At 44.0% G+C, this 14,379-nt stretch overlaps 1 protein-coding gene across 2 annotated transcripts in view; it reads right to left on the bottom strand.

Moving 5' to 3' along the window:
* Positions 1-1,469: 1,469 nt before the first annotated feature.
* The window catches only part of CA5A (carbonic anhydrase 5A), a 30,894-nt gene continuing 17,984 nt past the window's right edge, over positions 1,470-14,379 (bottom strand). For both annotated transcript variants that reach the window (XM_083754595.1, XM_083754594.1), the window contains exons 3-7: positions 8,296-8,414; positions 7,867-7,962; positions 7,010-7,072; positions 5,887-6,042; positions 1,470-3,976 (exon numbers count right to left, since the gene is read on the bottom strand). In XM_083754595.1, coding sequence (XP_083610721.1) covers positions 3,767-3,976; positions 5,887-6,042; positions 7,010-7,072; positions 7,867-7,962; positions 8,296-8,414 — 644 coding nt within the window. In that variant the 3' untranslated portion in view covers positions 1,470-3,766. The remainder of the gene's footprint in view (positions 3,977-5,886; positions 6,043-7,009; positions 7,073-7,866; positions 7,963-8,295; positions 8,415-14,379) is intronic.

The raw sequence follows: 14,379 nt of genomic DNA, 5'->3' as shown, positions 1-14,379 counted from the left end.
GTACTCCATGTGCTAATACTCAGACAAGCGGCATTTGTCACATCAAAGGGACTCCTTGCTCACACGGCATAATTATACCTGAAGCAAAAGTGGCCCCAAGGCCAGAGATAATGCACAGGTGACTTTCAACTATCAGGATAATTGCTTTGCTTCAAAATGTAAGCTATTTGCCACACACACACACACACACACACACACACACACAAGGTTTTACGTTCTAGCCAATATCTGGAGCTGGTCCTAGCATTCAATAGCTAATTGATTTAGATATCATCTTTATGACACAATCCTGCAGCAGACGATTTGTATAGAACAGGCACGTCCAACTCCCAAGTGACTGCGATCTACTAACAGTATACAAATACTGGCTGCGACCTACCCATTGTCATTGCCAGGCAAAGTTGTTGAGCCTTTTGGGGGGGAGGCAAAGCTGTTGTTGAGCATTTTTTGGGGGGAGGCACAGTTACTTTCCCCCTTACTTCTTTAATTGGACACGATCGACCATTAATGTCCTGCGATCGACCGGTAGATTGCGACCGGCCTGTTGGACATGCCTGGTATAGAAGAAAGAATCTCCACTAGTCCCAGAATTGCTTCAGTTTAGACATGTTCTGTTCTTGGAACAGCATCAGCTTTATCACAGGGCAAGGATTTGCTGGAGGGCCCCACACACCCAGAGGCAAGATGCTGCACCCAGGAGCAATTTTGCTACTTCACAGGCATTATGATACTGGATGGTGTAGACGTTTCTTTCCAGACATTGATTCATCGCAGCCAGGAATCAGGCGGAAGATTGGAGAGGGGCATTTTTGTACAGTTGCACTCAACGCTGAAACGCAGGGAAAGAGGAGGCAGAGAATGTTTTCGCATAAGAAGATCTCTCAAAAATAGGGGTCAAAATAGGAGGGAGTGGAAGAATGGGGTCAAATTATTAATATTGCCGAGGCCTAGTTACAAAGTGAGTTTGATTCCTTGCAATGCATATAACGTGGTTCCATTAAAAGCAAATGGTACAGACATTTCTCAGCTTAAAGCAGACAAACCCCTTTACCTATCACATATTTCAGAGCCATTTTATATGCAACCAGTTCTTCCATTCTGAGATGCCAAAGCACTTTTTTTCTTTTTATTTGCAGACGTATCACGATTTCTTTACATGGGCTTGTACATGCCCCCAGAATAGCTTGCAAATCAGTGCTCTCTGCTTCTCTTATCTTGAGAGGTTCAAATGCTTCTGAGCCATTTCAGAAACCTCTGGCCTAGCATTCATGAAAAGCCCTGCTTGACTCCGGGGTCCCACAACACTGTATTGTGTCGGCACGTTCATGCACTGCTTCTGCACGCAGCCTAGCCACTCCACTGGGAAGATGGAGGGTGGAGGCCAGGCAAACCATCCAGCCTCCATCCAGATCTCCCCCGGGAGGCCCCAGTGATTTACAGAATTTTTTAAAAAAATGCCCAGTAGGCAGTTTGCTTGGTATTCTTTATGGTTACTGCTCAAGCGAACAGGCAAATACAATGGTATTCAAAGCACCCAGATTGCTTTTGGAGTGCATGTTTCATGCAGTCCAGGAGCATAATGAACCATTACGTTATTCTTCAGCAAGTACTGCTCTCAACACAGTGCGTTATTGTTCTTCCGTCCCAAGTACAGTGCAATTCAGTAGATTTTTTATCTAGTCACAGGCGCTCTCCATACAATGAAACAGTTCATTTTTCCTCCCTAAAAGGAGGATAAAACTGAAATAACTTCTGGCAACAGGAGGAGAGGTTTGTAAATGCGCATTGTGTTTAACCAATTCACCAACTTAAGTGTCTTAGGGTTCTTTGTTTTAGAAAACGGGTGTTAACAGCCTATATAAATTGTTTCTGCCTGGTATCCAAGCCACATGGAGACACATTAATTAAATCAGAATCACCCCATCGCACTATTACTAATCTGAAAGCAATTGATTTAGCATATTCAGAACAAGGGGTATATATGATAGCAGATTTTATAAATACACAGGCATAAGAACAGTCAGGAAGATAAACCATTTGTCAAAAAGACAAGTCAAAAAGACAACCCTGAAGTACAGAAGCCAATCCCGTTTCCTAAAAGTTGTGTAAACTACCTGGCTCCTGTTCTTAACAGCCTAAGTGGAATTAAAGGGTTGATACAACTAGGTAGACCCACTGAAATTAATGGGCCCAAGTTAGTCATGTCCATTCATTTGAATGGGTCTTCTCTGGGTAGAACTAACATTGGCCATAACCTAAAGTTGCCACCTTCTGCAAGGATTAAAACCATTGTGCATGCCAAACTGAGCTCCTATCCTTAGGCCAAGTGTGGGGACCCTCCAGATGTTGCTGAAGTACAACTCCCATCATCTCCAGCAAGCTTGAGCAATGGCCAGGGATGATGGGAGATTTTCCACACCTGCCCTATTTAGTTCCTGAGAATAGATTGGTCCAAATATATCCAGACGACTGATGCCATATTCTAACTTTTGCTATACTCAAGTTATATTTGGCACACAAGACCCACCAGCCTATGGTTGAAAAGGAGAGGACATCCTTGCAGAAAACAAGCCATGTACTGAAGACACTCCCTGTGGGCAAGTGGGAAATGTAAAATTAATCCCACTTATGTATGGAGCGAAATGAGGGCACACATGTAAACAAAAACTTATGCTTGCAGAAAGTGGATTTCAGTTCACCCTATAATTTAAGTAACATGACTAATGAAGCTTGTTTTTCAAAACTGCTAGAAGAATTTATTTCTACTTTTGACATGTACATGATGAAACTGTAACAGAACACTCCTCAGTACTATTACATAATATTGGGGAGGGGGACTGAAAAGGGCTGCAATGCTAAAAGCAATTGATTAATTCTGGCACATGATAAATCTCAAGATAGCTTTAGCAGAAGATGGATCCCGGATGAGGCTTGTTTCTGCTCATACAAATGCTTTGCAGGCTTTTGTTTAAAAATACAATTGAGACGAGATCAGCCTACAGAGTGGGGGGGGGGATATATATTTATAAGTGTGCTCATGACGAAGTCTACACGTGAGAATCCCAACTATGTCAGTAAATATATACTGATGTGTACGTACACACAAAGCCCAGTCCTATGCCCATTTCCTTGGAAGTTGGTCCCGCTGATCTTAATTGAGCTCGTTTCTAAGGAAGCACACTTAGGATTTCATCCAGAATCCATTTAAACCCACTGGTTTGTGGAAAAGGCTCATTGCTTGGATCCAAGAGAACTAAAACAAACACCTCTGGTAGGCACAAAATATACAGTGAAAAATTAGATAACTGTTATAAAGTTAAAAAGCTCAGAGGTAGACAGAATTGGACCGGGTGTACCAATATAAGCACAAATCCATTCATTAAAAAGTCATTTACTCGTGCAAACTCTCCATTTCCTAGAGCTATGCTTTAGTTATATCTTTCCTTTAATGTGTCCTCTTGGGGACATCTTTTGCCACCATATAGCTTATGAAACTGAGAATCTGCAAATATATATATATATATATATATTGCCTTAGAGAAGTCTTGATGACAAAGCTTGGAATTCTACTTGATGCATACACTGAATGGCTATTTGTGGGAGGGGTTTACGTTAAAGCAGGTTATTGTGCTACAGAAAAAGCAGCTCATTAGAAGAGGAAAGGACCCCAAAACAAACCCAATACCCTTTAAAGTAAATGACCTTGCATCAAGATATATTCTAAACATATAAAGTGCTGATAAACATTGTATATTCCCCCCCCCCCTTAAAGGCGCACGTGCCCCGCCTGGGGCGTTTCCTGCTGGGCATGATGTATCTGTTCATCTGAACTTGTTTCAATGTTCCGTCGGTGCTGGATTAGGAAAGAGGAACGGACGGTACGATCCATTATTGGCTGAAGTGGACGGAAATTGTCCACCATCCTTTGCTCTTCTTCTCCCGCAGGGGTGAAGAGCAACATCCGAAACACCTCAAGCTGGAAATGAGAAAGAGCAAAGTCCAGAAAGTGTTAGGGAAGAAACAAAATTGGTCTCTCTCTCTCTCTCTCTCTCTCTCTCACACACACACACACACACCCCTCTAATTCCCAAGTTAATGGTTCTGCTCTCTTCCAGAGCTGCTTAAGAAGAGACTGGGCTGCCCTTGGCCACCTGGAGACAAAATCCATCTCTTATCATTTGCAGCTTGTCAGCCTTTGAGAACATTATCAAATCCTAGACATTTGCAGGATGGTGGCATGCCATCTCTTAATCAAGCCTACATTCTTAAGCTGCCCCAGTTTCCAGGATTCAAACACCCAGAAGTTAGAGGCCCAGTGCAGTCACAACTACGGTTTGTTGCCTTGGCCCCGAAGATCTCAAATGTGCAACAAAAGCAACCACAGTTTATCTTAACTAGCTAAGCTCTGCACCCAGAGGCCATGTAAGACCAGGCTGCTGTTAACAGGGAAGCTGCCTTAACCATGGTTTGCTCAACAGCAGTTATTACTTTGTTGTTGTTCTGATTATGCCATACATTTTTAAGTTAGCTTTGTACTGGCCTTTTGTTTTTTTTAAACCTGAATCCTATTGGCCACTACAGATCTCTTCTTCTGAGTCAAAAAAGGAATGTAAGTCTTTAAATGAAAGAAAACATTAATCACATGCCACAATTTTGCAGTCAGGTTCGTGATCAATTCTCACTCATGACTCAGATGCAATGCTCAGCTTTGGCTAAAGGAATGCAAACCACGGTTAAGCATTATGACTGTACTGAGTTGGTGAATCCTGGAAAAGGAATCTAAGGAGAAAAGTGAGAAGCTCGTTGCTAGGAAATGAATTCAAACATAATTTGACCCACAGAAACTGGAAAGGCCCAATGTGTGCCACAAAAGCAGGTGTTATTTTAGAGAAGGAAGGAAATGAGCTTAAAAAGAGGGAAATATTTGAAATCCCCAGGACCCAACCATGAAAGTACCGTATTTTTCGCTCTATAACACGCACCCGATCATAACACGCACGTAGTTTTTAGAGGAGGAAAATCCGTAGGCATGCCACCCGTAGGCATTCTCTCCATAACACGCACAGACATTTCCCCTTACTTTTTAGGAAGAAAAAAGTGAGTGTTATGGTGCAACAAATATGGTAAATCCCACTGAGATAAGCAGGAATTGCTTCCAAATGAGAATCCGTATGATTTTGCTTGTTCCAATAGTGATATTATTGTGCTGCCACTGTTAGGAACAGGAAGCATTTCATTTTGTTTCTCATCATCTGTCTGTCTCTCTCTGCACCAGACGTTGTTTAAAATGCTCATACTTGGAGCCAAATTGGATGAAATGCTCAACATGCCATTTGCAATCACGTCAGTTTACAAAACAATTAACACAGGAACTGGACAATTTTCACTGAGAGGGCTTAATCTCACTCCACGCCACCTCACCATGATCCCAAAGTCACCCAAAAAACCCAGATCATTATCTCCCCGGAAGCTGCAATTAGCATTGGGAGTGAAGCTTTGAGATACCAAACAAAAATTACAATTTTTTTTTTAACCACTTGATTGCAAATTACATGTTCATGTCTACTAGTTTAGTTTGCAAAACACACACACACACACACACACACACCCCTCCACAATACGAAGTTTTAAAGATTTGCCTTTCCACATATAAACTCAGCCTAATAGTGTTGGATACGTCTGCAGGTATTATTCAGCAGTATATGCTTTCTATACTGCACTTGCAGAGGTGAAAATAAAGTAGAGTTGTATTCACAACATTTTAAAAGACACCAAGCTCCTCCTAGAAAGCTTTTCCCCAGCTGAGAATCTCATTCTTCCTTCTGCTTTCCCACATCCATCCCCAGCAATACACAGCTACAGATGGCGAGTTTCCATTTGCTCTACCTGATCATCATCAACCTCTATCGCCTTCTTCTTGATGATCCAGGTGACGGACTCTGAAAGCGGCGGGGTGGTCAGAGATCCTGCGTAAGTCCAATAATCAGGGCATGATGGCAACAAGCAGGAGGGGTCAAATTCATCAAACTCAACGAGATCATCCTAGCAAATGCAAGCCATCAGTGATTAGTCTGGGTTATTCTGTGCAATTGCCTTAAAACTTAGGGAACAAGCTGTGACATCATCATGATTAAGGTTTTAAATGACACTTCAGGTTATATTTTAGTGAGTAAGATCTAATTTATATATTTTAACTGCTGCTATATCTGTACTGTCCCTGTTATACCAAACTGCTAATTTAAATGTATCCCTATTGTGTTTCATGACTTCCCTGATTTTGTATGTGAGCTGGAACTGGTCTGTGACCGAAATAATAAATTCATTCAGTCAGGATTATTTGTGATGGGATCCTTAGCTTGCATTACTGGTCATCCTGGGTCCTCAGGCACCAAGCGTGGAGAGAGGAGCCACAATTCAATACAGTCCTCCACCACAGCATCGCCACCACATATAGTAGGCCTTAGCTCCTTTTGTACTGCTGTCAGATTTTGAGCCTGTAGGCAGGGATGATCTTATCTTTTTATGTATGTAAACAGGGAACATATACGAAGTCAGACCACTGGCTCATCTTAACTCAATATTGTCTGCATGGACTGGCAACAGCTCTCCAGGGTTACAGGCTGGGTTCTCTCCCAGCCCAACTTGAAGATGCTGCCAGAGATCAAACCTTCTGCATGCAAGGCAGACACTCTTCCACTGAGCTACAGCCCTTCCAGAAGCCACTGGGAGAATGGCACACACATCCTGGCTCCTCTGCTTGGAATCAGACTGCTCAACTCTGAACATATGCCTGGCTCAAAGTGGGAGCAAGGCCTTGTGCGGTTCCAGTGCTCTAGGCCACCTGTGGCATAACACAGGCACCGTAAGGCCACCAGCACAAACACAACAGGCACATGCATCATCCAGGAATGCTCATCGTCAGGTTGGCTTCAGGGCAAACCTATTGATTGCTCCTGTGCATTGTGTGAGATGGATACTGAATAGCAACTAAGGTTAAAATTCTCTTTACCTTATGTTTAATTGATGGCAAGGCATCTACTAACTTCTGCAGCCCACTGTGATTGGCTCCAAGCTGCGAAGGGAATGGGAAAAAGAGTATGTTTTTATTCATTGCATCTAGAGATCAACTGGTTTAGTGCAAACTCCTACGACACTAGGTCAGCCTTCTCTAACCTGTCGCCCTGAAAATGTTTTGGACTACAACTCCAATCAGCCCCAGTTGGCTGAGACTGATGGGAGTTGTAGTCCAAAAGTTCCACAGGGCAACAGATTGGCAAAGGCTGCACTATGCCATTAGCCTTTGCTGGACACAGCTGAAATATTTTATGGTATTTATTTGCTCCCACCAACTGCATCACACTATGCAAGGGAATGCTGGAAGTTCTCAATCAATACAATAATTGAACCGCTGCAGGGAGGACACATATGCAGTTTGGGTGCTGAAAAGTCCTCACTCTTTCCCCCCATTCTCTCTTCCCTCCTCCCTATAATTCATTTTTTCCTCCATTTATTCCTTCTTCCTGCTCAGTATGATCCTTGGTTTCTGGTTTTGTAACTGATCTAGTTAACCAACAGGATGTATGCTTATATTACTGTGATATAAACAAAAAGTTAAAAGGTTACTTGCAGGTGGTCATCTGTTTAAAAATCTCAGAAGGAGGAGAGTCCACCACCTTCCGAGACAGCCCATTCCATGGCTGAGCAGCTCTTACCACTGAAAGGAAGAGTTCAGTTGGACTTATTCCCAGGTAAATGTGCAAAGGAGTGCAGCCTTAAATGTGCTCTTTGTGTAAGGAAGTGTCTCCACACTTATAAGTGACAGTTCAGAATGAACCACTGGAAGATTACAGGCTTCCACCATCCTACCTTCAAGAAGACTCCAATCACAGCCAAACCATTTTCTTCCATCAAAGCTTCTTCAAAACTTTCATATTTGCAAGAATTCCAGTGTACCAAATGCAGCTGAAATTAAATTCAATCCGTATTTTAGAACCGTGGAAGAAATGAGATGGAACAACCTTTTTCTTCAGAAACTGCAATGAATCGGGTATGGTTCTCAAAGACCTTGCAGTAGAGTTCTGAGCCTTCTACTCTTGGCTGCCCAAGAGCAACCCCACAACCCCACCCCCACACAAAAAAAGGAGAAATGGCCGCATGGCTACCGGCCAAATCTACCGGCCACGCGTTGACAGAACACAGAGGAAATGTCACAGGCCCAAAATACTTTGGTGAACACTTCTGATTAAGACTCACTGGTGCACAACATTCCAGAATCTCATAAAAGTATCCTCTTACCTCTGCTGGGAAGACCTTACAGTCAATCGTGTGCTCTGAGCCCCATTCATTTATGGCCCCCCAGTGAAAGTGAAACTGCTTCAGCCGGTAGTTGTTTTCTAAGGGGCCTCCTGTAATAACTTGGATAAGAGGAAATATAATGTTAGGAGGCCAACACTTAAGCCCCAAGCCTATACAATTACCTGAAAGTAAGCTCCCATGAAATAAATGAGATTTATTTCTGAATACACATGGGTAAGATTGCACTGTTGTATCTCTCTCATCCCTCTCCCTCTTAATCTAAAAACACGTGGCAAGTAGGAAGTAGCAGCAGAGTTTGCCTGGTTCTCCTGAAAGTAGGTAAAAGGTAAAGGTAAAGGTACCCCTGCCCGTACGGGCCAGTCTTGACAGACTCTGGGGTTGTGCGCCCATCTCACTTAAGATGCCAGGGGCCAGCGCTGTCCGGAGACACTTCCGGGTCACGTGGCCAGCGTGACATCGCTGCTCTGGCGAGCCAGAGCCGCACACGGAAACGCCGTTTACCTTCCCGCTGGTAAGCGGTCCCTATTTATCTACTTGCACCCGGAGGTGCTTTCGAACTGCTAGGTTGGCAGGCGCTGGGACCGAGCAGCGGGAGCGCACCCCGCCGCAGGGATTCGAACCGCCGACCTTTCGATCGGCAAGTCCTAGGCGCTGAGGCTTTAACCCACAGCGCCACCTGCGTCCCATACCTGAAAGTAGGTGGATGGTATCAAATAGCAACAACACAGAGGCCAAAAGCAGAAGTGGGGCAGATTTGGCTTGGTGCACAAAGTGCATTGTGCTGGAGGAGGGGTGTTGCGGGATTGGCAAAAATCTTACAGCAACATCCTTCTAACTGTTCGCACTTCAGAGGGGGAATAAACCACTGGGAGCCAGTGTGGTGTAGTGGTTAAGAGCGGTAGTCTCCTAATCTGGGGAACCAGGTTCGCGTCTCCGCTCCTCCACATGCAGCTGCTGGGTGACCTTGGGCCAGTCACACTTCTGTGAAGTCTCTCAGCCCCACTCACCTCACAGAGTGTTTGTTGTGGGGGAGGAAGGGAAAGGAGAATGTTAGCCGCTTTGAGACTCCTGAAGGGGAGTGAAAGGCGGGATATCAAATCCAAACTCTTCTTCTTCTTCTTCACAGCAGGGCTTGCAAAATCACAGTGAAGATGCACATTGTGACTTCTCTGCTGCTGTAGATAGGAGTCTCTGGGCTGGCTCACTGAGATATTATAGGATGCTTACATCCACAGTATCCAAACATAGTCTCTGCATTGATCCCATGATCTTACAGGGATGCTTCTGGAAGCCTGACAAATATTGGTGACCACGAAAGACAGAGCTATTCCTGGAGTTCTAGCTGAGCCATCTGAACACAAGCCTGGCATGTTTACCGGGAAGTTAGACTCGGTGGTTATGACCGACACCTTATATACATATAGTAAAGCACACTTGGGATCACACATTAATTACATTTCTTATCCACACCGTAGCAGCAAGAGATTGCCATTAATGCAATGCAAGAATTCTCATGACTTGCTTTTGCTTAGGAAAAGTAAAATTCTGGAAAAGGTTTTCTGCAGTTAACACTTTGGTAATTTAGCACCGATTGTAAGGACTGTTCTTCTGGGTTATGTTCCTTCTTTCCGATGGAAGCAAATGTCAAACACATCTGCTGGATACACATCACCAAAGATGCAGAATCTTTGGCACACCTAGCACATGACCTAAAAAGCTCCAGAAGAGAATTGCCATGTGTGACAGCACCTAAGGTATCCAATGCGGTCTGGTGTGCATGCATATCCCTCCTGCTTCACTCCCTATTATTTCTATTTAATAGATGTAACCATTGATGGAAAGAATGGATATTGAAACATAATTTTGAATTGTTACAATTATTTGCCTTTCTTCCCCAATCTAAACATCCTATGTTATTGCACATCATAATGTCATTGTAATTACTCGGGCATGCATGCTCTCCCATAACTCTGTCTACAAGTTCAAAATGATATTATTTTGGACTGTTTTATTTTATTGTTGTAAGTTATATGTTGATATGCAACCAAATCTGTAAGCCTATGCAAATGTATTTTAAAATTTTAAAAGAAAATCAATTTTAAAAGCCTAAGTTAGAATTGCCGCATGTGGATAATTCCTTACGGAAATAGAGTCCTACATTGTCCCCATTTAGATTTTTCATCACTAGGATGGCAGCTGAAACTTCCATTGGGCTCGCATACGAGGACAACCTAATAAAAGTTATCTGTTGCTTAATGACGCCAAGTCCTTTATAAGAGATTGAAAACAGTATGTTGTTATGCAGTGTTTAGTCTGTTATTTGCTAGTGGCTATTCCTTTGGCTGACTTTAAAAAGGGGTAATCTACCTAGGTGAGCCCAAACATAAGACAGTGCACCCTGCTCAACTAAAACCACTTTCCTCCAGGATCTAGAGAAAAGGGTTTGTGAGCATCTGCAGAGAATTGTGGACAAATGTAGCAGAAAATGAGGCTGAATATGACTGTCCCCTTGTGGTGAAGATAAGTACTCACGTTCTTAAGTCATGTGCTAGTACAACAAAAACATTACCTCTAAGTTACTCGGCGATTTCTAGACATACGTGACTACGAAACAAGTGGGATTTTGCAAAAAAAAGAGTGCATATGCAGACACTGAGCAAAATTCCTGAAATCCTTGCTGCCCTCTCATGCCTTATCCACTTGACAGGAAGAGCCAACATTGAAGGGTCAAAAAGCGACGTCGCTACCACATGCTTGGTTTTCTACCACATGCTAAATAAGCCGTTCCTAAAGTTTTAAATTAAGGAGAACGGGAGGAAATGCAATAGAATGTGGTCTCTTTTGCGCCATAGCCTGTATCTCTAGGTGTAGACGTGGAAGTCCCTGTATATTCTTGACAGAACAATCCTAATTACAGAAAGCCAGTGTAAGTGACTCCTCCATGCAGGAGAAATTTGACTGCTTGTCAGCTAAGCTCCACTGAGTTTCCAGTCACAAACCAAAGTGAAGGAATAGGTTTGGAACAGGTGTAAGTCTCTCCTTGCCCCTTCATGTGCCAACACACCCCTGGAACACCGCTTTTGGGAGATTTGCACTGACATATATTATGTCATATTAAGTTCCACCAGCTGAGCCTAGCTTATGCCAGCATAACTCTGGCTCAGCTGGGCTGGGGGACTTACACTGGGCTCAGCCCCGGCTCAGCCGAGAAAGTTCAGGATCTGACGAATCCAAGTTCTCTCTTCCTGGTGGCTTGGACTGCACTGCTAAATAGTAACTGCAGGCAATCCCACAATGCACTGGGAGGTGCCCCTAACTGCACTTTGGAAGTTCTGCCTGCCACCTAAAACAGCAGACACCAACACCACAAAGCAACCACCAGAGGGCAACAGTGTGCACACAACCACCAGCACTTACCTGCGCTGTCCAACGCCTTCGTTTCTCATCTCCTTCTCTCTCTCTCCCTCTGCTTTCATTCTACTCCCAGTAGTGCAGCTAGCCTCATCCTTGGAACAAATCTGATTTAGATCCCATCTCAGATGCCGCCTCTCTTAAAAGCACGCTCCTCTATTCAGTTCACTGCCATTGTCTTCCTTCTTACTTTTTGACTCTAATCCACTCTTTTTCCTCTTCTCTATCTGTGCAGCTGCCTATTACTGTCAGACAGAAGAAGGAAGGAGAAAGAAAACAAAGGAAGAAGAGAGCATCAGGAGCAGGTGGGAAAGAATAGTAAGTTACGTGTTGAGAAGTCAGAAAGAATCACAAAGAAGAAAAGCATTATAGTCAAGCAAGAACAAGCCTATAATTTAAGTCCCTTCCTAATCCCGCTCCCATTGGAATGAGCAGGGTTTGCAACAGGTGGACTGCAGCATAGGGAAGTTATGTTTATTCATTTTGGGGCTTGAGTAATGTAAATGACATTTGGCTGGATGCTTATCAGGCACATTAAAACATTTTTATGCCAGCAGCACAAATGTGTTTTATTTTATTGTCTTGTAAAATGAGCCTCGCGGATCAGGCCAATGGCCCATCTAATCTTAGCATCCTGCTCCCACAGTGGGAAACCCAAAAGCAGAACCGGAATGCAATGGCATTCTGCCCACCTGCAATTGCCAGCAACTGGTATTGAGGCAAAATGCCTCGCTGACAGCAGAGGTAGCATATAAGCATCACCACTAGCAGCTGTCTCTGCTTAGATATTTAAAAGGAGGGAGACGTTATAGGCATATAATGATTAGATTGAAAAGAGTGGCGTGGATCAGAATGACCTCAAAGCAAACCTAAAGCGTTTCAATGGAAACCAGCGGATGTTAGCAGCTGAAATTTATAGAGCAAAAGTTACCCTCAAGGAAGGCTAGGAAACTTGAGCGAGAAGGCTGAGAGAGAGAATGCAGAGGAACAGGAAAGGAGGGTGGTGTCTGAAGTCAGCCACAGCTATGATAATCATCAAATTTGGAGGGGAGGGGGTTGGGGAGAGGGCAGTGGTGTAGCGTGGGGGGTCAGGGGGGCCGGCCGCACCGGCTGCAACATCTGGGGGTTAGGGTTAGGGGGCGCAAATCCACGGGTTAGGGGGTGCAAATTACTTGCCTTGCCCCGGGTGCTGACAACCCACGCTACGCCACTGGGAGAGGGCCCGCTATGCAATTTCTCTTAGCAGAAACCAAGGGACAGTGTGCAGGATAATGGGAAAAGTGAGTCATATCAGGATGCTAAGATAGAAGAAAGATCTTGGAAATGCAAAGCAAAGCTGCTGCTTTCTGCTAGTAAGTCTATCAACCTTGTCTAGTATCTCTTGTCCATGTTTAATATATTAGAAGCCTGCTTAAGGAGATCCCCAACACAATTTTAATGTTTTTACCTATACTGCTGTATTGTAAAAATGTATCACAGCAGTTTACCACAGTATGCAAACATCAAACCAAACAATAAAATCATAAAAAGTTTTTTTAAAAAAAGAAATTAAAAACAAACCTCAATAGACCATTGTAGGGAGTGTACCCTTAATTGCCTGCATAGTTATCTACATATATTTATACACCAGCATGAACACAAAAACCTGTCTTATGCTGAATGAGCCCACCTAGCCCAGTACGGTCTACTCTGACTGCCAGCAGCTCTCTGAGGATTTTGGTGGACGTTTCTCACCCTCCAGGATGCTTTCTTAAGGTGGAGGTGACAGGGAACTGAGTCTGCAACCATCTGCATCCAAAGCATGCCCTCTAACACTGAGCTACATCCACAGCTCATCCTCTCGCAAACATGGCTCTGTGAACTCCATCACTGTAGCTAAATGGCAATGTTACTATTAGTAAAAAAGGTAAAGGGACCCCTGACCATTAGGTCCAGTCGTGGCCGACTCTGGGGTTGTGGTGCTCATCTCGCTTTACTGGCCGAGGGAGCCAGTGTACAGCTTCCGGGTCATGTGGCCAGCATGACTAAGCTGCTTTTGGCAAAACCAGAGCAGTGCACAGAAACGCCGTTTACCTTCCCGCCAGAACCTATTTATCTACTTGCACTTTGACGTGCTTTCAAACTGCTAGGTTGGCAGGAGCAGGGACCAAGGAATGGGAGCTCACCCCGTCGTGGGGATTCGAACTGCCGACCTTCTGATCAGCAAGTCCTAGGCTCTGTGGTTTAACCCACAGTGCCACCCATGTCCCTGTTACTATTAGTACACACTACAATTTTAACCTCTCCTGCTGTGGAACTGCAAGACAAGCAAAAAGAGAAGCCATAAAAAGGAACTGCAGTATCTAAAATAGCTTTCTTAAGATACTTGATACAACCCAAACACAAGCTGTAAGCTTCAGCCCAGGAAGGTTACTACCAGAGAACGATTATGCTTCTTAAAGACTGCTGTGATGGGCAACCTCTGACTCATAAATTGGATCCAGGTGAGGCCACACTAGGATGATGCCTTATAGAATCATTAGTCCATCTACCTCGGTACTGTCAACACCGGAGGGCAGCAGCTTTAATTGGTATGAGGAATTTCCCTACATCAGGACTTGAACCTGGGACCTTTTGCATGGAAAATATGTATCCCACCGCAGGGCTATGACC

Source organism: Podarcis gaigeae (assembly GCF_964106915.1).
Source record: "Podarcis gaigeae genome assembly, chromosome: 8".
NCBI lineage: Eukaryota > Metazoa > Chordata > Lepidosauria > Squamata > Lacertidae > Podarcis > Podarcis gaigeae.
The sequence above is the reverse complement of the archived record's forward strand: the minus strand, read 5'-3'. Positions and strand labels throughout refer to the sequence as shown.